This window comes from Theropithecus gelada, chromosome 16, assembly GCF_003255815.1.
Source record: "Theropithecus gelada isolate Dixy chromosome 16, Tgel_1.0, whole genome shotgun sequence".
Taxonomy (NCBI): Eukaryota; Metazoa; Chordata; class Mammalia; order Primates; family Cercopithecidae; genus Theropithecus; species Theropithecus gelada.
The window spans coordinates 5,883,008-5,910,120 of record NC_037684.1 but is presented as its reverse complement, the minus strand read 5'-3'; the positions used below and the strand labels follow the sequence as shown (position 1 = coordinate 5,910,120).

The 27,113-nt window shown below is 41.1% G+C and overlaps 1 protein-coding gene across 2 annotated transcripts in view; it reads right to left on the bottom strand.

The window, feature by feature from the left end:
- Positions 1 to 2,427: 2,427 nt before the first annotated feature.
- The window catches only part of SUZ12 (SUZ12, polycomb repressive complex 2 subunit), a 67,072-nt gene continuing 42,386 nt past the window's right edge, over positions 2,428 to 27,113 (bottom strand). For both annotated transcript variants that reach the window (XM_025361624.1, XM_025361625.1), the window contains 8 exons: positions 21,680 to 21,785; positions 16,521 to 16,698; positions 11,387 to 11,478; positions 10,721 to 10,864; positions 10,036 to 10,193; positions 8,997 to 9,195; positions 6,905 to 6,984; positions 2,428 to 4,831 (listed from right to left, as the gene is read on the bottom strand). In XM_025361624.1, coding sequence (XP_025217409.1) covers positions 4,486 to 4,831; positions 6,905 to 6,984; positions 8,997 to 9,195; positions 10,036 to 10,193; positions 10,721 to 10,864; positions 11,387 to 11,478; positions 16,521 to 16,698; positions 21,680 to 21,785 — 1,303 coding nt within the window. In that variant the 3' untranslated portion in view covers positions 2,428 to 4,485. The remainder of the gene's footprint in view (positions 4,832 to 6,904; positions 6,985 to 8,996; positions 9,196 to 10,035; positions 10,194 to 10,720; positions 10,865 to 11,386; positions 11,479 to 16,520; positions 16,699 to 21,679; positions 21,786 to 27,113) is intronic.

The following is a 27,113-nucleotide window of genomic DNA, read 5'->3' as shown; positions in this document are numbered from 1 at the left end:
TTTTTTTGAGACGGAGTCTTGCTCTGTGCCCCAGGCTGGAGTGCAGTAGCGAGATCTCGGCTCACTGCAAGCTCCGCCCCCCTGGGTTCACGCCATTCTCCTGCCTCAGCCTCCCGAGTAGCTGGGACTACAGGCGCCCGCCACCTCGCCCGGCTAATTTTCTTTTATTTTTAGTAGAGACGGGGTTTCACCGTGTTAGCCAGGATGGTCTCGATCTCCTGACCTCGTGATCCGCCCGTCTCGGCCTCCCAAAGTGCTGGGATTACAGGCTTGAGCCACCGCGCCCGGCCTAATCTGCTATTTTTTTTTTTTTTTTTTTTTTTGAGACGGAGTCTCGCTCTGTCGCCCGGGCTGGAGTGCAGTGGCCGGATCTCAGCTCACTGCAAGCTCCGCCTCCCGGGTTTACGCCATTCTCCTGCCTCAGCCTCCCAAGTAACTGGGACTACAGGTGCCCGCCATCTCGCCCGGCTAGTTTTTTGTATTTTTTTTAGTAGAGACGGGGTTTCACCGTGTTCGCCAGGATGGTCTCGATCTTCTGACCTCGTGATCCACCCGTCTCGGCCTCCCAAAGTGCTGGGATTACAGGCTTGAGCCACCGCGCCCGGCCCTAATCTGCTATTTTTAACAGTGGTGACAATTTGTCAATTTATATTCTAGTTCACACGGAGGATAAATTCCTAAAAATTGAGTTACTAGGGCAAAGGTTATCTGCATTGCGATTTTAACATAAAGCACCAGATTGCTTTCTCTAGAGGTTGTACCAATTTATTTTCCGGCCATAACTGTGTTGAGTGTCTGTTTCTCCTTTTCTTCTGAACAGTGACATCTGCCAACTTCCATCTTGATGAAACCGTCTGTGTTCTTAATCCATCTTTTCCTGCTTTTTCTGTTTTTTTTTTTTGAGACAGAGTTTCAGTCTTGTTGTCCAGGCTGGAGTGCAGTGGTGCGATCTTGGCTCACCGCAACCTCCGCCTCCCGGGTTCAAGTGATTCTCCTGCCTCAGCCTCCCCAGTAGCTGGGATTACAGGTGCCCGCCACAACGCCCAGCTAATTTTGTATTTTTAGTAGAGATGGAGTTTTACCATATAGGCCAGGTTGGTCTTGAACTCCTGACCTCGGTGATCCACGGCGCCCAGCCAATTTTCCTATATTTTAATAAAGATGGAGTTTCCTCACTATGTTGCCTAGCCTGATCTCAAAACACCTCCTCCCACCTCAGCCTCCCACAGTGCTGGAATTACAGGCATGAGCCAGTATGCCAGGCCCCAAAATAGTTTTCAAAAATTTCCTTTCACATTCAGTAATCAGTATTTAAATAATTTTAGAAATTATTTACTGAAGCAGTATCTAATATTCAGTATACTTTTTTTTTTTTGAGACAGAGTCTCACTCTGTCACCCAGGATGGAGTGCCTGGCATGAACATGGCTCACAGCAGCCTCAACCTCCCAGGCTGAAGTGATCTCCTCAGACTCTGGAGTAGCTGAGACTACAGGTGTGCACCACCACACTCAGCTAATTTTTTCTTTTCTCTTTTGGAGACAGAGTCTTGCTCTGTTGCCCAGGCTGGAGTACAATGGTGCGATCTCTGCTCACAACCTCTGCCTCCTGGTTTCAAACGATTCTCCTGCCTCAGACTCCCGAGTAGCTGGGATTACAGGCGCATGCCACCATGCCCAGCTAATTATTTTATTTTTAGTAGAGACAGGGTTTCACTATGTTGGCCAGGCTGGTCTTGACCTCCTGACCTTGTGATGCACCCACCTCAGCCTCCCGAAGTGTTGGGATTACAGGTGTGAGCCACCATACCTGGCCTCTATGAGCTTTCTAATTACCAAGATAAATTTTTTCACTTAAAAGAAAAAAATCCACAACCAAAGATGCGTAGCTATGTGGGTGACTAATAATTGACATTACTCTGAACTAAAAGTTTTTAAATATTTATGTAATACCATAAATGACATACTAGTTGTAACTGATGAAAGCAGGATTTCACATTAAGATTTTCCTAATTTCAGCCGGGCGCAGTGGCTCACGCCTGTAATCCCAGCACTTTGGGAGGCCGAGGCGGGCGGATCACAAGGTCAGGAGATCGAGACCACAGTGAAACCCCGTCTCTACTAAAAATACAAAAAAATTAGCCGGGCGCGGTGGCGGGCGCCTGTAGTCCCAGCTACTCAGGAGGCTGAGGCAGGAGAATGGCGTGAACCCAGGAGGCGGAGCTTGCAGTGAGCCGAGATCGCGCCACTGCACTCCAGTCTGGGCGACAGCGTGAGACTCTGTTTCAAAAAAAAAAAAAAAAAAAAAAAAAAGATTTTCCTAATTTCTTATTAGCTCTGACTCATCTGAGGCTGAATTCTTACTATGCTATCTAAACCAAAATTTTAATGTACATGTTAACAATGCATAATAACAAAAAACCCCAAAACAGAATACAGCTTTTATATTATTGAACTTTATGTACAAAATCATTTGATTTCAAATAAACATTTAATGTAAAAACAAATGTTCTTTTAAACTGAATTTTTTTTACATCTACTGTACCATTCAAATGCTTTATCATCTTACATGATTTCTTCAAAATCTGTTATCAAGGGTACATATAGAAAAGCACTTTTTTTTTATAAATAGAAACAAAGGGATTTTTTCAGCTTTTACGATGACATAAAAAGTTTACTCAACAGAAGTAATTTTATTACTATTTGGGGGAGGGAATCACCAACTTTTTGTGCAAACAATGCTAGCCTTCTTTTAAGCATTAAGAGCATAACTGCTTAAGAAATGACATAAGCAATAATTCTACACCTACATCTCCCCTAAAATAATCTATTTTTTTTTTTTACATATGTGCACAGCTTTAGCAAATTAAAGCCCGAGATAAATGCTCGAGATCTACTATCCAGAGGCAAAATCAGAGTTTACTAAAACTCATCATTTGGAGAGCTTACCAATCAAGGAATCTGTAATGAAAGCTGCAGTTTCCCTCTTTCCTATTTTTTTTTTAAACACAAAAATCAATGACTAAGAACTTAATACTGGATGACAAATCACATCCACACTATTCGTTAAATAGCCTCACAGTTAAACACATCTTAAAGACCAATCAAATCAGTATTTACATTTTATAAATTTCTGAAGACACCATTAGAAAGCTTATATATCCCTTCATTAAACAAAATAGGGAACTGCATCTGATGGTGGTGGAATGAAATCTTAAAATTAAAAATACCTGTATTTACAGCAGCATTGATCCTTTATAAATAAAGAATATGAAAATGCAATATCTTTAAGGATAATATAAAATTGAGGTGATGTTACTCAACCACAGTGCTCGGAGTTGGAATAAAACCTATTGGTGCTTGTTAATGTGCCAGTAGTGAATCCACTTTCTGTTGGAGAAAATCCAACTGCAAATATGTGCATGAAACACATATAACACAGGGCAAAATTGCTCAAAATGATTCAAGTCAGCTTATCTGTATTGGATATTCTATTCATGAAACACATTACAAAGACATCCTTGCAAAGAAATAAAAGGCATAACAGTTTTCTGGTTGACTTTTTAAGAACACTTCTCCCCATATAAGTGACATTTTAAAATCTCAAGCGTGTTCTTCCCTTGGTTTGCAATCCTAATTTAAAGATACGAACAGCTGAATTTTCCATGTGATTATCTAATTAAAAAAGAAAAACCAAAACAAGCAAAATGTTCAAGTTAAAAAAAAAACATACTGAGTGAGCAATGCACTAAAATTATCCACATGAAAACAAAATGGTCAGTAATCTTATAAACCAACATGGCATTTCACTGTCAACAATGTGAAAATTTATTATCGTCTCAAACAGGCATAAGATGAAGAAGTGCTATTTTTTAATTGTAAAATGAACTTATGTAATGTAAAATATCTCACATTAAAATTTTTCATTCTGAATTGATAAATGATTTCAAAAACAAGGATCTAAGTTTGACTGCAAATAGTAATGGAATATAATTTCATAAAAATCCTTCAATTTCAATCCTTTTTTTTCTTTTCTGTAGTTGATATATGAAGACCGCTTCAATTTCTAAAAAAGGGAACCATTCCAATTTTCCCTCCCCAAGAAAATGTCTCACAATTACAAAGTAGAAAAACAGCCAGTCATAAATGCAAAAAAATTCTAATTGATATATGAAATAATTTCTAGATTATCAATTCAACATATTTGATGACAACTGTTGAATTTAAAAATACTTTCTTTGAAATATTGCTTTTCATGCTTAAACTAGAGAAGGTTTTAATGATATCAATGAAAGTGATATACATGTAATGCTGCATAATGAAGTGAAGTAGAACCCTGATACAAATATCCTTGTTGAAATCATTTACTTCATCTAACAGTGCCTGTTTGGAACCTATGATTACAAACAAAAACATAATTCTTCTTAGAGGATGAATTCCCTAAAATGTAATTTCAGTGTTTGTCCATAACATGGGGTTAGATCTTTTCAGAGTTTTTGTTTTTTGCTCTGTTTTGAAACCCCTGAGACGCTATCTGTTTCCAAAGCTTTCTCTTTTGAGTTAATTTCACTAAATCCATTTGCTGTCCCATTTTGTTCTTCAGTTATTTCTTCGTTTGCAGGGGAAGCAGATTCCCCCTTTTCTAATTTTTGCTGCATTTCACGGAGCTTGGTAACAGCTTTATCTATTGACATTATGCTAATAAGATTAAAGTCATGCATGCTGACTAGATGAAGCATGAAGTTTCGACATAAATTCTTCTTAATTATTTTCTGTCCATAATTTTCTACAAACAGCATACAGGCATGATTCATTTGATTGTCAGCAATAAACCTATTTAATAAAAACAGAAAATCAATAGCAATACAAGGCATTTTTGTCAAATGCAATAGTGATAACCATTATAAGAAGACTATATCCAATTCCAGTAAATAAAAGATGATAAAAAAAGCGGTAAAACTATAGAGAAACTGAGCCTTAATCATCTGAATGAGCTTACCATTTTAGAAATTTCAAGAGATTTAATCTAAGTTAAGCTTAAACAGGTGCCATTAGAACAGTAGATATAATTTCTGTTCTTCAATTACATAAGCAGTCTTAAAAGCATAAAATACGGCCGGGCACGGTGGCTCAAGCCTGTAATCCCAGCACTTTGGGAGGCCGAGATGGGCGGATCACGAGGTCAGGAGATCGAGACCATCCTGACTAACACGGTGAAACCCCCATCTCTACTAAAAAATACAAAAAAATAGCCGGGCGAGGCGGCAGGCGCCTGTAGCCCCAGCTACTCGGGAGGCTGAGGCAGGAGAATGGCGTAAACCTGGGATGCGGAGCTTGCAGTGAGCTGAGATCCGGCCACTGCACTTCAGCCCGGGCGACACAGCCAGACTCCGTCTCAAAAAAAAAAAAAAAGCATAAAATACTTGGGTGGGTCGGGTAATTATGCCTGTAATTCCAGCACTTTGAGAGGCCCAGGTGGGTGGATCACGAGGTCAGGAGATTGAGACCATCCTGGCTAACATGGTGAAACCCCGTCTCTACCAAAAATACAAAAAAATTAGCTGGGCGTGGTGGCGGGTGCCTGTAGTCCCAGCTGCTCGGGAGGCTGAGGCAGGAGAATGGCATGAACCTGGGAGGCGGTGCTTGCAGTGAGTCGAGATCGCACCACTGCACTCCAGCCTGGGCGACAGAGAGAGACTCTGTCTCAAAAAAAAAAAAAAAAAAAAAAAAATTTAGTAGACACAAGGTCTCACTATGTTGCCCAGGTTGGTCTTTAGTTCCTCAATTCCAGTGATCCTCCTGCCTTGGCATCCTAAAATGCCAGCATTATAAGTGTGAGCCACCACACCAAGCCAGGAACATACTTTTAGCTGCAAAGGAGTAAGAAACAAAAATTGTTCTCCTTTCACCTCTATGAAATGGTAAACAAATCCAAAAAGCCTCATGTTTTATTCTGAAAAATTAACCAATTGTTAAAAATTGTGGTAATAACTGTGGTAATTTTCAGGATTTCCAGACATGTAACACATGGCAATAAAAGGCATGAAAATTGGGTCATTAAATGAACCTCCAGCTCTGTCTTGCCTTCTGCTGCTCCCTGGTCGTGGGTCCCACCAAGGTGGCTTTTTTTTTTTTTTTTTTTTTGGAGACAGGGTCTCACTCTGTTGCCCAGGCTGGAGTGCAGTGGTGCAATCTTGGCTCACTGTAATTTCCACTTTCCGGGTTCTTCAAGCAATTCTAGTGCCTCAGCCTCCCGAGTAAGTGGGATTACAGGTGTGTGACAACACACCCAGCTAATTTTTGTATGTTTAGTGGAGACAGGGTTTCACCATATTGGCCAGGTTGGTCTCAAACTTCTGACCTCAAGTGATCCACCCACCTTGGCCTCTCAGAGTGCTGGGATTACAGGTGTGCGCCACCACGCCCAGCTCTATAAGATGTTTTGAGTGTGAATGAGTCAACCCTGATAGAGTTTGCAAGCATGGGAGAAACACTACTACAAGAGTTAGGATGGGCACCAGTGATTTCTGAGGAAGGTCTATAATGATGACACCATTTTCTACAGACACCAGGGTTGTAGCAGTCTGTTCCTCTTGAAAGGTGATGGAATCACAACCCTGATACATAATGTTGCAATGACTCACATCTCTGCAACAAGTTCTAAAGACAAGGCCCAGTTTTTGCCCTGATTTTATTAATACTAATGAATATAATATTAATTCACTGTTAAAAATAATACCAAAAGGAACGTCTTTGTACCTAAAAAAAACCTGCCAAACCAAAAAACACTGAACTAGAATAAGATTTGGGACACATATACATTGATTGAATTTTAGATTTCTAGAATGGAAAACAGCAAAAGACCATAAAGAATAAAATATTTAAATTAATTTAGAAATACCCTACCCATGCTTCATGACATGGAGATTCCAGAGTTTCATCACTTCTTTCTCTCCTTCATTAACATCAGAAAATTCTTCAATTTGCTGGGGAAAAGAACGAAAAACACCTATTAAACACAGAATAAATGTAACATACTTTAAGAAAAATTTGTGAGTATGTCAAAAACAATGTTTTGGAACCAAAAATACCACAACATATTTTACAGCAAAGTGGTAACATTTCTTAAAATTGACTTCTATGTAAGTAGTCATTTTATTGTATTTTATTCATTTATTTAGAGACAGAGTCTTGCTCTGTCGCCCAGGCTGAAGTACAGTGGCACTCAGCTCACTTAAACCTTGACCTTCCGGGTTCAAGCGATTCTCCTGTCTCAGCCTCCCGAGCAGCTTCGATCACAAGCACATGCTACCATGCCCAGCTAACTGTTGTATTTTCTATTAGTAGAGAAGGGGTTTGCCATGTTGGCGAGGCTGGTCTCAAACTCCTGACCTCAGGTGATCAGCCCAACTCACCTTACCAAAGTGTTGGGATTACAGGTGTGAGCCCGCACACCTGCCATCATTTAAAAAGGGAAAGGTAGCCGGGTGTGGTGGCTCACGCCTGTAATCCCAGCACTTGGGGAGGCCGAGGTGGGCGGATCACAAAGTCAAGAGATCAAGACCATCCTGGCTAATATGGTGAAACCCCGTCTCTACTAAAAAAAAAATACAAAAAATTAGCCGGGTGTGGTGGCAGGCGCTTGTAGTCCCAGCTACTCGGAAGGCTGAGGCAGGAGAATGGCGTGATCCCGGGAGGTGGAGCTTGCAGTGAGCCGAGATCATGCCACTCCACTCCAGCCTGGGCGACAGAGGAGACTCTGTCTCAGAAAATAAATAAATAAATAAGCAAGCAAATAAATGAAAAGGGAAAGGTTAAATTACGATTACCTATAAATATAGAAATGAAAACACACAATACAAATTTACTTGAAGAAAATCCATCTTCCCTTTAACTTGGTAACTTTTTTGTTTTGAGACAGGGTCTCGCTCTATCACCCAGGCTGGAGTGCAGTGGTATAATCCTGGCTCACTGCAACCTCCACCTCCTGGGGTTAAGCGACTCTCCTGCCTCAGCCTCCTGAGTAGCTGGGACTACAAGTGCGTGCCACCATACCCAGCTAATTTTTTGCATTTTTAGTAGAGACCGGGTTTCGCCATGTTGTCGACTGGTCTTGAACTCCTGAACTCAGGCAATCTGACTGCCTCCAAAAGTGCTAGGATTACAGGGATGAGTGACCACCCCCAACCTAACCTGGTTAACTTTTAACGTGACAATTTAAAAAATTGTACATTTCTGGATTCCTTAATTTTTTTTTTTTTTTTTTTTGAGACGGAGTCTCGCGCTGTGTCACCCAGGCTGGAGTGCAGTGGCGCGATCTCGGCTCACTGCAAGCTCCGCCTCCCAGGTTCACGCCATTCTCCTGCCTCAGCCTCCGAGTAGCTGGGACTACAGGCGCCCGCCACCACGCCCGGCTAGTTTTTTTTTGTATTTTTAGTAGAGACGGGGTTTCACCATGTTAGCCAGGATGGTCTCGATCTCCTGACCTCGTGATCCACCCGCCTCGGCCTCCCAAAGTGCTGGGATTACAGGCTTGAGCCACCGCGCCCGGCCGGATTCCTTAATTTTTTTTTTTTTTTTTCTTTTTTTTTTGAGGCGGAGTCTTGTTCTGTCACCCAGGCTGGAGTGCAATGGCCGGATCTCAGCTCACTGCAAGCTCCGCCTGCCGGGTTTACGCCATTCTCCTGCCTCAGCCTCCCGAGTAGCTGGGACTACAGGCGCCTGCCACCTCGCCCGGCTAGGTTTTTTTTGTATTTTTTAGTAGAGACGGGGTTTCACCGTGTTAACCAGGATGGTCTTGATCTCCTGACCTCGTGATCCGCCCGTCTCGGCCTCCCAAAGTGCTGGGATTACAGGCTTGAGCCACCGCGCCCGGCGGATTCCTTAATTTTTTAAAAAAAGAGTTGCTTTACACTGAAAGTCTAGTTCATATTAAGCAATTTTCAAAACAAATTAATATTTCAAGACAATTGCCAATAAAGATGGTAATAATAATTACTGTAATGGTTTTTTCTCTTAGCCATTCAGGATCCTTTTCATCTTCACTATCTACTTCCATTTCTTGTGGACGGAGAGGTAAGCAGGTATCACTATGGAAATACAGACGATTGTGGCCACTACTATATGTTCTTTGCTGTTCTACTTCTCCATCTTCAGATTCAAGAAATTCAGACATGCTTGCTTTTGTTCGTTTTGGCCTAATGAAAAGAAATAAATGTTGATTTATGGTCTCTACATGTATACCATCTAACCTCACGACTAGGAGTTGAGATCTCTGATAATCTGCAACATCACCATTTTATAAAAAACTAACCACAAAACAACAGTATTAGAGGCACAGCCCCAATAATTATTTTCTTTCGGTACATAATGTAAATCAAACCTATTACATATTAATTCAAACACAGTTTTAAAACTATCTTTCTGTGTGTGAAAATTTATAGTTAAAAAGGAGGAAAAAGAAATGAAGTGCTAGATAGGGCCCATTCAGATAGGAATATGCATATAAAATTCTACATGTCAAAATTGTATATTCTAACTCATGTATATTCACAAAGCAGAAAAGTCCTAACACTGGTTACATACACCTGCCTTAAAATTTTTTTCAGTTTTACTAAGATTAAAAATTCCCCCTTTGTAATTTTATTTATTACTATTATTATTATTTGAGATGAAGTTTCGCTTTTGTTGCCAGGCTGCAGCGCAATGGCATGACCTCGGCTCACTGCAACTTCAACCTCCCAGGTTCAAGCAATTCTCCAGAAACTTCTACTAACAAAATTCTTTAATCTCACTAACCACTGCAGCAGTAGTGACATTAACATTATTAAAACTTAAGGATAAAGTTCAAAGAAAAAGTGAGGAAACCTCTGTAGAAATAGGAGCTATCAAGTGTTATAAAGCAGTTAACAACCCCACAGACACCTAATACTGAAAAATAATTTCCACCTAACTAGTAGCTTCGTCTGGCTCCTTTCTTCCTCCAATATCAGTAAAAATCAGAGCTTAAACTTTTGGTATATGCCCTTTTTACCGACCTGCACACAAGAATGTGTGTGATAGGTGTTCTCTTAACTGGTCCGTTGCGACTAAAAGCAAATCCAGGTTGGCGATGAATATCCTGAGGATTTCCTGCATAGGAGCCATCATAACACTCATTGATAGAAACATCTATCCTAGCACCTTTTGGATGATACTGCAACAAAAATGTCAAAAAAATATTAATTATCCTATCCTAAATATCCCTCCAATTTAATTAAAGAATCTGTGGGTTCTTAATATTTAGAAAACTAAAATAGGCCAGGCACACCAGCATGGTAAAACAGGCAGTCAGAAGACCTGGGGTCAACAAAATGTGTTAAAATCTTAACTATGTCATTTATTTCTTGGTTGAGCAAGAATAAGAAAATTATTTAATTCAAAGAGTTGGTTGAGGATTTTGTGAGTCACTTAAGACACACTACACAAACATTAATTATAATTCCAAATACATGTCAACTCTGAATCATTCACGGTAATCCATATATACAGCAATCTATCAAATACAGAAATTTGTTATTTTTATACAAAGTGCAATTTTTGAAAGTCAAGCTGTCTTGTACTTAATGCATATTTTTTCCCTTTTTTAATTTTTAAAATTTTTGTGGGTACACAGGTGTATATATTTGTGGGGTACAAGAGATGTTCTTAATACAAATTGAGAAAATATGAAAAATTACTCACAACATAGTTGAAGATAAATCTGCTATGGCAGAGCTTAAGATGCTTGAGTAAACTATAAAGTTTGCGGCAGTTCAGAGTGCACCAAGGGCAATGCAGGTCATCTCTTGCTTCAGTTTGTTGCCTTGTATTGTTGTTATAGAGAAACTAAAAACAATTAAAAAAAAAAAAAAAAAAGCAAATCTCCAATTTATGCATAATAAGATATTTTGTTTAAACATCACTTCTAAAAATAGTTTTAAAAATTTAAAAGGAAAATCAAATTAGAGATATTCTCTTCAATTAAATATACCCAGCGAGGCGAGGTCACTCGTGCCTGTTAATCCCAGCATTTTGGGAGGCCAAGGCAGACACTGTCAAATGTATCGCTTGGAGCTCAAGATAAGCCTGGGCAACATAGTAAAACCTCGTCTCCATAAAAACTATAAAAATTAGCTGGGAGTGACGGCGTGTGCTTGTAATCAGTTACTTGGGAGGCTGAGGTGTGAGAATCTGGTTGAACCCAAGAGGCAGAGGTTGCAGTGAGCTGAGATTGTACCACTGCACTCCAGCCTGGGCAACAAAGTGAGACCCTGTCTCAAATAAATAAAATAAAAATAAAAAATATTCATGTTTGACAAACAACAAATACATTTCATAATTAATTTAAGAAAGGTCAGCTATGTTTACCTGATAAAATATTCTTAATTTCTGTCGGTTTTCATTTGGAGTATCCTTTTCTTTTCTTGTTTGCAGATCTGTAGTCAATGATTCTTTAACAGCTGAAAACATACACTTTTATATTCAATAAAAACACTGCTTTTGAAAAGCAAAATAACGTACCTCACAAAAACTATTAAATACTAAAGGTTTCACAGAATTCTACTTGTGGTATTTAAATACATTTCTGTTATTTCCCTCAACTGATGACTGTGGGAATAATACCCATAATCAGCATCCCTAAGCTGATGTTAAGATCTGTTGGCAGGGGCCGGGCGCGGTGGCTCAAGCCTGTAATCCCAGCACTTTGGGAGGCCGAGACGGGCGGATCACGAGGTCAGGAGATCGAGACCATCCTGGCTAACACTGTGAAACCCCATCTCTACTAAGAAATACAAAAAACTAGCCGGGTGAGGTGGTGGGCGCCTGTAGTCCCAGCTACCCCGGAGGCTGAGGCAGGAGAACGGCGTAAACCCGGGAGGTGGAGCTTGCAGTGAGCTGAGATCCGGCCACTGCACTCCAGCCTGGGCGACAGAGCCAGACTTCGCCTCAAAAAAAAAAAAAAAAAAAAAAAAGATCTGTTGGCAGGACATATTTTTTCCTTAAAAAGCACCTCCGGGCCGGGCGCGGTGGCTCAAGCCTGTAATCCCAGCACTTTGGGAGGCCGAGACGGGCGGATCACAAGGTCAGGAGATCGAGACCATCCTGGCTAACCTGGTGAAACCCCGTCTCTACTAAAAAATACAAAAAAAAACTAGCCGGGTGAGGTGGCGGGTGCCTGTAGTCCCAGCTACTCGGGAGGCTGAGGCAGGAGAATGGCATAAACCCAGGAGGCGGAGCTTGCAGTGAGCTGAGATCCGGCCACTGCACTCCAGCCTGGGCGACAGAGTGAGACTCCGTCTCAAAAGAAAAAAAAAAAAAAAAAAAAAAGCACCTCCGGCCCGGCGCGGTGGCTCATGCCTGTAATCCCAGCACATTGGGAGGCCAAGGCAGGCGGATCATGAGGTCAGGAGTTAGAGACCAGCCTGCCCAACATGGCGAAACCCCGTCTCTACTAAAGACACAAAAAATTAGCCGGGCATGGTGGTGGGCACCTGCAATCCTAGCTGCTCAGGAGGCAGAAGCAGGAGAATTGCTTGAACCCGGGAGGTGGAGGTTGCAGTGAGCTGAGACCACACCACTGCACTTCAGCCTGGGTGACAAAAGCGAAACTCTGTCTCAAAAAACAAAAACAAAAAACCACCTCCCATATCCTAAACAATTAAAAAAGTAACTCCAAGTAATTATATGTCATTACCATGCTGTTTTAAGCACTTTTGAGGTCAGAGTGTGGTTGTGTTTTTTTTGCTGTTGAGACAAAGATTCACTTTGTTGCCCAGGCTGGCGTGCAGTGGCACAATCTCAGCTCACTGCAACCTCCACCTCCTGGGTTCAAGCAAGTCTCGTGCCTCAGCCTCCTGAGTAGCTGGGATTACAGGTACCCGCCACCACACCCGGCTGATTGCTTGTATTTTAGTAGAGACAGGGTTTCACCATGTTGCCCAGGCTGGTCTCGAACTCCTGAGCTCAGGCAATCTGCTCTTCTCGGCCTCCAAAAGCACTAGGATTACAGATGTGAGTCAGCATGTCCAGCCCAGAGTGTGGTTTTAATTGGTGTTTGTATTCTCAGAGCCCAGGTGTGAGCAGACACTAAGTGATGGTTTATCAGAAAGTTATACTTAGTATATTAAAATTATTTCAGGCCGGGCACGGTGGCTCATGTCTGCATTCCCAGCACTTTGGGAAGCTGAGGTGGGCGTACTGCCTGAGGTCAGAAGTTTGAGACCAGCCTGGCTAACATGGTGAAACGCCATCTCTACTAAGAAAATATATACATATAAAAACTAGCCAGGCATGGTGGCACATGCCTGTAGTCCCAGCTACTTGGGAGGCTGAGGCAGAAGAATTGCTTGAACCCGGGAGGCAGAGGGTGCAGTGAGCTGAGGTCATGCCACTGCACTCCAGCACGGGTGACGGAGCAAGACTCCGTCTCCAAAAGAAAAAAAAAAAAGGGGTATTTATATTTCCTTACTTAACTATTAGGTATAATTTGTATATAACTTTTTCTTAGTTTCAATGTAATCTTTTACCTATTTCACTGGCTTCTGAGTATTCTGAGAAGTGCCCACACTACAGTTTACTTGGAAAACCTTTCCCCTGACACAGGCCATTTATTTTATTTATATTTTTTATTTTTTATAAGCGACAGGGTGTCACTATGTTGCCCAGGCTGGTCTTGAACTCCTGGGCTTCAAGCAATCCACCCACCCTGGTCTTCCGAAGTGCTGGGATTACAGTTGTCAGCCACTGCGCCTGGCCCCATTTCCTATATCTCTTTAATCTGACCATTACTGTGACCTGCACACAATGAGTGTACATGGGTGGTCAAAGAGGACAACTTAAGCCTTCTGCCTTCTTTAAACAGGCAGATAAAGACACACAAGTGCTCTCAGGTCAAGGAAAATGTTCCTACTGGACAGATACAAAAACGACAGAACTTGGCCAGGCGCAGCGGCTCAAGTCTGTAGTCCCAGTACTGTGGGACGCTGAGGGAGGTAGATTGCTTGAGCTCAGGAGTTTGAGACCAGCGTGGGTGACAGCAAAATCCCATCTCTACCAAAAAATACAAAAATTAACACGGTGTGGTGGCACGAGCCTGTAGTGCTATCTGTATGGAGGGCTAAGGTGGGAGGATCTCTTGAGCCTGGGAGGCAGTTGCTGAGATGGCACCACTGCACTCCAGCCAGGGTGAGAGAGATAGATCCTGTCTCAAAAAAAAAAAAGTAAAATAAAAATGATAGAACACTGCAACTTGGGCCTTAAACTCAGCAGAAAGTTAACTCTATTTGAAAATGTTTTTTCCTCTTAAAAACTGGCTGGGCACGATGTCATGCCTGTAATCCCAGCACTTTGGGAGGCCGAGATGGGTGGATCACCTGAGGTCAGTAGTTTGAGACCAGTCTGGCCTACATGATGAAACCCTGTCTCTACTAAAAATACAAAAATTAGCTGGGCATGGTGGTGTGCGCCTGTAATCTCAGCTACTCGGGAGGCTGAGGCAGGAGAATTCCTGAAACCGGGAGGCTGAGGTTGTGCTGAGCCAAGATCATGCCACTGCACTGCAGCCTGGGCGCGGTGGCTCATGCCTGTAATTCCCAGCACTTAGGGAGGAGGCCTAGGTGAGCGGATCACAAGGTCAGGAGATCAACACCATCCTGGCTAACACGGTGAAACCCCATCTCTACTAAAAATACAAAAAAATAGGCCGGGTATAGTGGCTCATGCCCGGCCTAATTTTTTGGGAGGCCGAGGCAGGCAGATCATGAGCTTAGGAGATCAAGACTCTCCTGGCTAAAACGGTGAAACCCCGTCTCTATTAAAAATACAAAAAAAAAAAAAAAAATTTTTTAGCCAGGCATGCTGGCCAGCGCCTATAGTCCCAGCTACTCTGGAGGCTGAGGCAGGAGACTGTATGATCCCGGGAGGTGGAGCTTGCAGTGAGCTAAGATTGCACCACTGCACTCCAGCCTGGGCAAGAAAGCGAGACTCCAATTTAAAAACAAAACAAAACAAAACCAAAAAAACAAAAACAAACAAACAGAAAAACTTATACGTGAGCTATAAAAAACATAGTTACTGGGCTGGGCTCGATGGCTCATGCCTGTAATCCCAGCACTTTTGGAGGCAAAGGCGGGCAGATCACAAGGTCAGGAGATAGAGATCATCCTGGCTAACGAGGTGAAACCCCGTCTCTACTAAAAATACAAAAAAAACCAAAAAAAATCAAAAAAGTAGCTGGGCTTGGTGATGGGCACCTGTAAACCCAGCTACTCAGGAGGTTGAGGGAGGAGAATGGCATGAACCAGGGAGGCAGAGCTTGCAGTAAGCCGAGATTGTGCCACTGCACTCCAGTCTGGGCCACAGAACTAGACTCCATCTCAAAACAAAACAAAACAAAACAAAACAAAACTTAGTTCCAAAGCTCTTTATAGTTGTGATTCCAAAATCTTAAAAGCTAATCTGAAAACCAATCGTTTTCTTGTAAGTTTCTGGTAAATTTGTTTAGTGGAAAAACTTGCCCTAAGTTAACATGAGGATTCCACTTCAAGATGTTATATATGACATCTATACCATGTACCATATCACGCTTCTATAAATTTATTTTTTTTCAATTCAAATTTCTAGGTACACTTGGCACAAAGGTTCTGGATGAAGAATTTTTACTACTACTTCAACACAAAACTTTACACTTAAGATAGGAGAACCCTAATTTACCATGATTCGTAACCTACCTAATAAGCCAAATAGTATTTCCAAACGACTAATCACATAGAGGCCAGGAGAGGTGGCTCTCGCCTGTAATCCCAGCACTTTGAGAGGCTGAGGCGGGCAGATCATGAGGTCAGGAGATGGAGACCATCCTGGCTAACATCGTGAAACCTCATCTCTACTTCTTTAATTTACTGACTTACTATTATTTTTTTTGAGACGGAGTATTGCTCTGTCGCCCAGACTGGAGTGCAGTGGCACAATCTCAGCTCACTGCAAACTCTACCTCCCGGGTTCACGCCATTCTCATGCCTCAGCCTCTTGAGTACTGGGACTACGGGTGGCCACCACCACGCCTGGCTAATTTTTTTTTGTATTTTTAGTAGGGACGGGGTTTCATCGTGTTAGCCAGGATGGTCTCAATCTCCTGACCTTGTGATCCACCCGCCTTGGTCTCCCAAAGTGCTGGGATTACAGGTGTGAGCCACTGCGCCCAGCCACCCCTGTCTCTACTAAAACTACAAAAAATTAGCCAGGTGTGGTGGCATGTGCCTGTAGTCACAGCTACTCGGGAGGCTGAGGCAGGAGAATCGTTTGAACCCACAAGGCAGAGGTTGCAGTGAGCCAAAATCGCGCCACTGCACTACTGCCTGGGTAACAGAGCAAGACTCCGTCTCAAAAAAAAAAAAAAAGAAGAAGAAGAAGAAGAATCACATAAAGCAAAACACAAGTGAATTAATCTAAAGCATGAGACCTAACCCTGCAAACCATTATTTTGATTGTAATGTTTTCTTACCAATAGTTTGAGTAGGTTTAACTGAACCAGGTTTGTTTTCCTGATGGAGACTCTCTGAATTTCTAGTGGCAAGAGGTTTGGCAATAGGAGCTGTAGATTTATCATTGGTCTCTCCTGTCCAACGAAGAGTGAACTGCAATGTAGGTCCCTGAGAAAATGTTTCAAATGGAGGCAGCCTCTAAAAAATAAAAAAACATGCAAAGACTGGAGACTCAGATAATGAATTCAAATAAATTGTAGAAATAAAAAAAAAATCATTGTAAGTCAATGTGGATTTGCCTTAATAGATTTGTCTTGAAAATCCAAATGCTGACTGAGATGGCTAGGCAAACAAAGTAAACGTATGGAGCAGACACTGTAGAATTTGAACTGGAAAGCACGGGCTACCTAAAAGAGGCGACCACTGATCAGCAACAGGTGAATTGTTGCCATGTGAAAACACTGGTCCAGCACAGCCAGATTTTCATATTTTTCCAAAGAAGTCAGAAATCGAAATTTTCATGGGAAAACTTCTCATTTATGTTGTTGCTAACCAGTTCAAAATGTCTTTTTTTTTTTTTTTGAGATGGAGTTTCACTCTTGTTGCCCAGGCTGGTGTGCAATTGGCATGGTCTCAGCTCATTGCAACCTCCGCCTCCCAGGTTCAAGGGATTCTCCTGTCTCAGCCTCCCAAGTAGCTGGGATTACAGGCGCCCGCCATCACACCCGGCTAATTTTTTGTGTGTGTGTTTTTAGTAGAGACAGGGTTTCACCATCTTGGTCAGGCTGGTTTTGAACTCCTGACCTCAGGTGATTCGCCCGCCTTGGCCTCCCAAAGTGCTGGGGTTACAGGCGTGAGCCACCGCGCCCGGCCTTGAAGTCTTAAAAACAAAATTGTGGTACCCAAAGCCCACCAGCATGTAACCTTTGCTCTTAGGTGACCAATTTACTTTTTTTTCTTGTAAATCGAACAGCTTTTCAATTAGCAATTTTCTTTAACTTCTCTCAGTTTCACTGACAAAGACTGCCAGTGCTTCTCTTCTTTGATTTTAGGACGCTAAGCTATTGAAAATAGCTAACTTTTAGCCATCTGATCGAATCACTCACCCATCCTCAAGAATTTACCTATTAAGCTGATGATCCCAAATTGGTTCTCCATTCTTATCCTTATACTTGAACTCTAAACTCGTATCTCCAACTGCTGTTTGGACATTGCCAATTGATCTCAATGTCACCTTGAACTAAACCATGTTTAGAAGTGTATCCATTATCTTTTCTTCTAAAACACACTTTCCTTCTCATGTTATTTTTGTTCCTGTCATTATCATCTTACCAGTGACCCTAAGCTAAAAATTTTGGAATTATATTTGACTCCTATTCTTTCATTTCTCAGGTAATTGCCATGTCCTTTTCGAAATGTCTATCATTTCTTCCTCGTCCTTCAAGGATCACACACACACAAGAACCTTTGTATAGATCAGTATTGCCTTACTACCAGAGTATCTCAATTGTTCTCCTTGCTTCTTCTGATTTTTACTTTCCTATTCAAATATAGGAGAGATTAAATAATTTTCTCAAAGACTGCTTTCATGATATTCTCTTTTATAAAACCTTCAAAGAGCTTCAATTTATTTTACTGCCACAGAGGCCTAAACTCCTTCTATATCGTTATTACAAAGTAATCCTCTTAAAACTATTTAGACTAGAGGGCTAGGCTCAATGTCACGCCTGTAATCCCAGCACTTTGGGAGGCCGAGGCAGGCAATCACGAGATCAGGAGTTCGAGACCATCCTGGACAACATGGTGAAACCCCGTTTCTACTAAAATACAAAAAATTAGCTGGGCATGGTGGCGGGTGCCTGTAATCCCAGCTACTCGAGAGACTGAGGCAGGAGAATTGCTTGAACTCAAGAGGCGGAGGTTGCCGTGAGCCAAAATCATGCCACTGCGCTCCAGCCTGGCGACAGAGCAAGACTCCATCTCAAAAAAAAAAAAAAAAAAAAAAGGCCAGACGCGGTGGCTCACACCTGTAGCACTTTGGGAGGCCAAGGCGGATGGATAACAAGGTCAGGAGTTCGAGACCAGCCTGGCCAATATGGTGAAACCGCATCTCTACTAAAAACAAAAAACTCAGCCAGGCATGGTGGTGCGCGCCTGTAATCCCAGCTACTCAGGAGGCTGACGCTGAAGAATTGCTTGAACCCGGGAGGCGGAGGTTGCAGTGAGCCGAGATCATGCCACTGCACTCCAGCCTGGGTGACAGAGTGAAACTCCGTCTCAAAAAAAAAAAAAAACCAAAAAAAACCCCAAAACCAACAACAACAACAACAAAACTACCACCAACAAAAACCCTTCATATATATAATCCTTATAGTCTCATGAATAAAAACATACTTTAAAACAAGAAATTTAAAATGAAAAAGATCATAAAGATAAATCCACGCAGAAAACCCAAACACTATAGATAAAAATTATTTGAAATCTCATCACCTGGAGTTAACCACTATTATAAATTTTAGAAAGAAGGGGAAAAAAAAAATATATATATATATACACACACACACTTATGTAAAAATTTAATATGGAAATCTTGTCAAACTATCATCCTTTTTAATGGCTTTTTAGATTGAATGTGTTTCTGTTTCATTATTTTAAAAATGCTGAGAAAACCTGTTACCCATATCTTTTGTTAACAAGTTACTACCTTGTGACAAAAATATAAAATTTTAAATTGTTAAAGACTATATATACAATTGTAACTTCATATATATTGCCATTCTGCCCTATAGTAAGACTGTATCAACCTTTTTTTTTTTTTTTCTGAGACAGAGTCTTGCTCTGTCTCCCAGGATAAAGTGAAGTGGCATAATCTCAGCTCACTGAAACCTCTGCCTCCTGGGTTCAAGTAATACACCTCCTAAGCCTCCCAAGTTGCTGGGACTATAAGCATCTGCCACCACGCCCAGCTAATTTTTGTGTTTTTGGTAGAGATGGGGTTTCACCATGTTGGCCAGGATGGTGTCAAACTCGTAACCTCAGGGGATCCATCTGCCTAGGCCTCCCAAAGTGCTGGGATTACAGGCATGAGCCACTGAGCCCGGCCCCAACTTACTCTTACATCAATATATTATTTGAGAGTATTTGTGTCCTCACATCCCTAAACCACTAGAAACTGTCAAACTTTTTAATCTGTGTCAAACTGTCAAAAGTAGTATCTCTGCATTTGCATGCCTTTGAACACTAATAATGTTGAGTATTGCTTTAAAAGTTTGCTAGCCATCTATATATATTTTCTAAGAACTGCGTGATAGTCCTTGACACATATTTCTTATTACACTGCGTATCTTTTTCTTGTTTTATAATTCACAATATTATGTATTCATAATATTAGCATTTTGTGTTACAAATATTTCCCCCATTCCATAATTTGTTTGTAACTTTAGATTTTTTGCAATATAAAAATGACTAATTTTAACCAGGCAATTTTTACTTTATGCTTTCTTACTTTAAATCATCCTTAGAAGGGTCTTCCTCACTGCAGTATATTAACATTCACCTATTTTTTTTTCTATGCTTATTAATGTTCATTTTTACATGTTTATGAGCCTTCCGGAATGTATTAGGTCTAAGATTATTTCCAGATGACTGGAGAAGAGTTGTCACAATTAATGAACAGTTTGTCTTTCTCACAGAGCTATACCACTGCCTTTATCATAAACTACATTTCAAATATACATCAAACTATTTCAGGACTATGCCTGAATGACATGCTTGTCTATTCCTATGCTTATATAAAACCATAGGGTTTAAGTTCTCTTAACTTTACAGTATATTCTACTGTATATTGTATATCATACTAAAACTGGTAAGTAAAAATTCTCAAAATATTTTTCTAAAATTTCCCTTAGTATTACTAAACACTTAGCCTTCTAGATTAACTTGGAACTAATTTTATGGCTTAAAAAAATCCTTATGAGGGCCGGGCGCGGTGGCTCAAGCCTGTAATCCTAGCACTTTGGGAGGCCGAGACGGGTGGATCACAAGGTCAGGAGATCGAGACCATCCTGGCTAACCCGGTGAAACCCCGTCTCTACTAAAAAATACAAAAAACTAGCCGGGCGAGGTGGCGGGCGCCTGTAGTCCCAGCTACTCGGGAGGCTGAGGCAGGAGAATGGCGTAAACCCGGGAGGCGGAGCTTGCAGTGAGCTGAGATCCGGCCACTGCACTCCCGCCTGGGCGACAGAGCGAGACTCCGTCTCAAAAAAAAAAAAAAAAATCCTTATGAGATTTTGCATTGGATGGTACACTGACTTAACATATTTAGAAATAAAGGACATCATTATAGTTTTGAATCTACCTATTTAAGAAATGTATGGATTCCTCTTTATCGCTTAAAAGACTTATTTTAAGTATGCTTAATCTAAATTCTGCAGACTTCTTAACAAATGTATTACTAGTCATCCCTTATTACCTGCCATTACAATAAATGGAATTTAAAATAGCCATTAACATTTATTGAGCACTTATTGTATGCCAGGCACTGTACTAAATATTTTATTATTTCATCTAATCAATCAATTCTATGTCTCGTTTTATAGGTGAAAAAACTGAGACATGGATAAATAACTTGCCAAACGCCACATAGCTAGGAGCAGATATTTGAATCAGGCAGTCTGGCTCTAAAGAATGATGCCTTCCGTGTGGCTGGGCGCAGTGGCTCACACCTGTAATCCCAGTGCTTTGGGAGGCTGAGGCGGGCGGATCACAAGGTCAGGAGTTCGAGACCAGCCTGGCCAAGATGGTCAAACTCCGTCTCTACTAAAAACACAAAAACTTAGCCAGGCATGGTGGCACGCGCCTGTAATCACAGCTACTCAGGAGGCTGAGACAGGGAAATCGCTTGAACCTGGGAGGCACAGGTTGCAGTGAGCCGAGACCATGCCACTGCACTCCAGCCTGGGCAACAGAGCAAGACTCTGCCTCCAAAAAAAAAAAAAAAAAAGATGATGCCTTCCATTAAATGCTCTGACTAGATCATTTGATCATTTACTTGTGTTTTTTAAAGAATAAAAAACAAAGGACTTTACTTCCAACATGAATTAGCATTTGGGGAGGAAAACATCAATCAAAAATGGGAGTTCATAACTATAACGTGCTCAACCTTCTAAGTAGTCCATACCTTCCCATCAAGAATAGTCTCCCATGTTGCTCTTTTCTTGCTTATTGGACATTCTTCCATTTCCTGCATGGCTACTTCATATTCCCCATCTAAAAGCTGTAAGCGCCTGTTAGACAAACACATATACTTTAAAGTAACCTGTGTTATTACTATAAGTACACAAATTCTACATCTTTAGATTTATACTAAAAGCATTTATTAAATTTATAAACTAGCTTACATACCCGACAAGATTTTAAAATACAGCTACACTCCAGTCCTGATGAAAGCAATTTTAATGATGTACACTAAAAACTGTATTAATAGGGATTCATTACTGTAGCTACTCAGATATAACTCTAAACACATAAAGTATAATATGCTTAAGGTCTCAAAACCTGGTACGTTGTCAACATTAAATATAAAGCATATGTACAGGCTTTATTTATTTATTTATTTATTTGAGATGGAGTCTTGGTCTGTTGTCCAGGCTGGAGTGCAGTGGTGCAATCTCCGCTCACCGCAGTCTCTGCTGCCCAGTTCGAGCAATTCTCCTGCCTCAGCTTCCCGAGTAGCTGGGATTACAGGCGCATGCCAACATGACCGGCTAATTTTTGTATTTTTAGTAGAGACGGGGTTTCACCATCTTGGCCAGGCTGGTCTTAAACTCCTGCCCTCGTGATACACCCACCTCGGCCTCCCAAAGTGCTGGGATTACAGGTGTGAACCACCACGCCCGGCCCAAGCTTTATATTTTTAAAAATAGGAGAACAGTGTTACAATGCTTGTCTTAGGGAAACACTAAGAATTCTATTACTTTTAACTACTGTAATTGTTTGAACTAGAATCCTTTACTTTTATACTTGACCAGTAAACTGATGATTACGACAAATCTAGTAACTATAGAATTCTGGGGGCACCTGGCACATATAGGTGCTCAATAAATATTTCACGGAACACTAATTGAATCAAATAATTCAAATATATTCACACAATATAGTTTTAAGATGTGTGTACATACATGTCTATGTATAATTTATTTTTTCCATACTTTAAACACTAGTAACCACTACTACTCTAAACACCATTCTTCAACCATGCTCAGTAATTAACTATATATATCAAGAATGTGGCTTCTCTTCATCACTGTTAGAGAAATTCTATTAGGTAAAAACAGCTGACATTTATTGAGTGTTCACTATGTGCCAGGCACTATTATAAAGATTTTACATGGTTCATTTAATCTTCCCAACAATGCTATGAACTACGTACTATTATTCCATTGCCAGAAGAGAAAACTGAGGCAAGAAAAGGTTAAATAACTTGCCTTAATGAAACCATAAATAGCCAGAGCTAGCAAATGAATCCAGGTGTCTGTCTCTAAAGTCTCTTAAAACCAAATAATTGAGACTTAAGAATTTTTGTCTTTTCTCTCTGCTGTACAACTTAAATTTAGTCAACTTCAATAGTACATATCGGCAAAGCCATTCAACTATTTTAAAAACTAATTTATTCAAATAGGCAATAAATCCATGTATCTCTAAATCAAAACAGAGCTTCCTTATGCTTTTACATAGATACATACTATTTCATTTTATGGGTGTACATTTGATAGTTACAATCCAATGCACTCTATCTGTAATGTACGTGGAGACCTTTCCCCCAGTCTCATTAAGTGCTTTATCAAAAGTTTTTTGGTCTCTGCCAATCTGGTAAGTGAAAACATGCATCTCAGTGTACTTTTAATTCAGATATTTTATCGTTTAAATTGTTTAAGAACCACATATATCTATTTTGGTAAACTTATTGTTTCCTTTGCCCATTCCTCTATTGGGCAGTGGTCTTTTAAAATTAGTATGACCTTTTTACATTCAAGAATGAGATATCTACCTATAAAACGGGTTGAAAATAATTTCTCCCCGTCTTGTCATTTCCATTTTGACTTTGGTTATGGTGGCTTTTTTGTTTTCTGAAGAAGTTTTTGATTTTTATTTTGTTCAACCTTGTATTCTTTTCCTATATGGCTTTTGAATTTTCGTTATTATTTCAAGGAATGAACTGGATTTTTTTTTTTTGATTTTTTTTTTTTAAAGACAGTCTCGCTCTGTCACCCAGGCTAGAGTGCAGTGGCACAATCATAGCTCACTAAAGCCTCAGACTCCTGGGCTCAAGCGATTCTCCCACCTTGGTCTTCCAAAGTACTAAGATTACAAGTGTAAGCCACCGTACTCAGCCCTCTGTGAGATTTTAAAAACAATTTTTACATATCTAACACGCAGATTTTGGCTTAAAAACACTATTCTTCTATAAAGAATCATGCATGACTCCTTGAAGAAATCACAATTTCAGAGCAGAGGTAAGAAAAGGAGAAGGTAGGCCGGGTGCGGTGGCTCATGCCCGTAATCCCGACAGTTTGGGAGGCTGAGGTGGGGGGATCACCTGAGGTAAGGAGTTCCAGACCAGCCTGACCAACATGGAGAAACCTCGTCTTTACTAGAAATACAAAATTAGCCAGGCATGGTGGTGCATGCCTGTAATTCCAGCTACTCAGGAGGCTGAGGCCGGAGAATCGCTTGAACCTGGGAGGCAGAGGTAGTGGTGAGCTGAGATCGTGCCTTTGTACTCCAGCCTGGGCAACAAGAGCGAAACTCTGTCTCAAAAAAAAAAAAAAGGAGAAGGAATTCTGGTATATCTTACTATTCTAGAAAATCAGGAAAAACTAGCAGCAACAAAACAGGACACAGAAGCCTACTTAGAAGGGTTCCTCCTGACCAAATATGAGAAAATTTGAGCATTAAAATAACAGTCAACAAATTAAAACTAGTTGAATAAAAATAGAATTTGTTACTCCATACTGATTTTAAAATATCAAAGCTGGGAAAAGGAATGCTCTTTTTAAAAAATTTATATATAACTTTTCTTAATTTTTTTTTTTTCTTTTTAGGGACAGGGTCTTGCTATGTTCAGCCCAAGCTGGTCTCAAACTCCTGGGCTCAAATAATCTTCCCGTGTTGGACTTATAAAGTGTTAGGGTTACAGGCGTCAGCCACTATGCTCGCCTGTTTATATATATATATATATTTTAGGGTTGGTCAAGTGAAGCAGAGGGAGCAGAGAAGGAACGCTCTTCTTTATATAAAAATGCAAACTAATAAATGTGGAAGAAATGTTAGAAAATTGCCATCTCCCAACTGCCAAAGGAACAATTTATTCAAGCAAAAATAATCGATGCTAAAACTACTGGGTGAAAGGCTATGGGAAGAAAATGGATATTTACTCAGCTTCATGTATTAGTGTAAGAATTATATGTTAATTTATATAAAAGGGGAAAAAAGTACTGTTACAATGGAGAAATACTGTGAACAGCATCTTAACTGAGTGATCAAACCTAATATTACCTTTGGTCTGTGACGTAGTACATAAAGAACACATCACTCATTAGAATCCCTGCCAAAAATGTTTAACCTGAAGCTAATCATGAGGAAATCATCACAGAAGTTCAAATTGAGATACATTCTGCAAAACTACAGCCCTATACTGGGGGAAAAATGTCACAAAAGGTAGTGGGAAAGTGTAGGGGACTATTCCAAATTGAAGGAGACTGAAGAACTATGACAACTAGCTATAGAATCGGGGTGGGGACAGGACAAATTATAAAGGACTTTATTGAGGTCAACTGGGGAGATAGTATTGTATTTGTATTTTAATTTTCCTCATAAGTGTATGGTGGTTATACCAGAAAATGTCTTTGTTCTTAGGAGATACATGCAACAGAGTTTATAAATAAGAAATAAAGCAAAACCTGCAAACTGTTCAGCACAAAAACAAAATATATACTTTCAAATAAATCAAATGTGGTAAAATGTTAACAATCTAGATGAAGCGTAGGTGGATATTAAATGACTGTAGTATTCTTTCAACTTTCCTATAGGTTTGAATTTTTTTTTTTTTTTTTTGAGATGGAGTCTCGCTGTCGCCAGGCTGGAGTGCAGTGGCATGATCTCAACTCACTGCAACCTCCACCTCCTGGATTCAAGCGATTCTCCTGCCTCAGCCTCCTGAGTAGGTGGGACTACAGGAGCGCACCACCACGCCTAGCTAATCTTTGTATTTTTATTTTTATTTATTTTTTTATTTTTTTTTTTTTTGAGACGGAGTCTCGCTCTGCCGCCCAGGCTGGAGTGCAGTGGCCGGATCTCAGCTCACTGCAAGCTCCGCCTCCCGGGTTCACGCCATTCTCCGGCCTCAGCCTCCCGAGTAGCTGGGACTATAGGCGCCCGCCACCTCGCCCGGCTAGCTTTTTGTATTTCTTAATAGAGACGGGGTTTCACCGTGTTAGCCAGGATGGTCTCGATCTCCTGACCTCGTGATCCGCCCGTCTCGGCCTCCCAAAGTGCTGGGATTATAGGCTTGAGCCACCGCGCCCGGCCTAATCTTTGTATTTTTAGTAGAGATGGGGCTTCACCATGTTGGCCAGGATGGTCTCGAACTTTTGACCTCGTGATCCGCCCGCCTCAGCTCCCAAAGTGCTGGGATTACAGGCGTGAGCCACCACGTCCGGGTAAATATTTTCAAAATAAGCTGCTGGGTGGAAATTCTCCCAGTTTCTTCTTGGCACTTTAAAATAAAAGCATTATCTTTTTCTTACAAGAAATGTGTTAATGTATGTGTCAGGTACAGTGAATAAAAAAGAAAACAGAACATACCCCATGGTGCCTAAAATAGAACAATTAACAGCACTAATGAAGTCCAATGTGCCTCATTCTAACTGTTTCCCCCCATAGACATGACCCCTATTTTCTAGTACATTTATGGTTTTATTGTTTTCCATTCAAATCTTCGATCCACAATAAAATTTCTGACATTAAAAAGATACTGGGCTGGGCGCAGAGGCTCACGCTTATAATCCCAGCACTTTGGGAGGCTAAGACGGGTGGATCACGAAGTCAGGAGATCGAGACCATCCTGGCTAACACACAGTGAAGCCCTATCTCTACTAAAAATATGAAAAAATTAGCCAGGCGTGGTGGTGGGTGCCTGTAGTCCCAGCTACTTGGGAGGCTGAGGCGGGAGAATGGCATGAACCCGGGAGGCGGAGCTTGCAGTGAGCCAAAATCACGCCACTGCACTCCAGCCTGGGCGACAGAGCGAGACTCCGTCTCAAAAAAAAAAAAAAAAAAAAAAAAGACACTGGCCGGGCACGGTGGCTCACGCCTGTAATCCCAGCACTTTGAGATGCTGAGGCAGGTGGATGATCTGAGGTCAGGAGCTTGAGACCAGCCTGGCCAACATGGTGAAACCCCATCTCTACTAAAAATACAAAAATTAGCCAGGTGTGGTGGCGAGTGCCTGTAATCCCAGCTATTCGGGAGGCTGAGGCAGGTGAATCGCTTGAACCGAGGAGACAGAGGTTGCAGTGAGCCAAGATCACACCACTGAACTCCAGCCTGGGTGA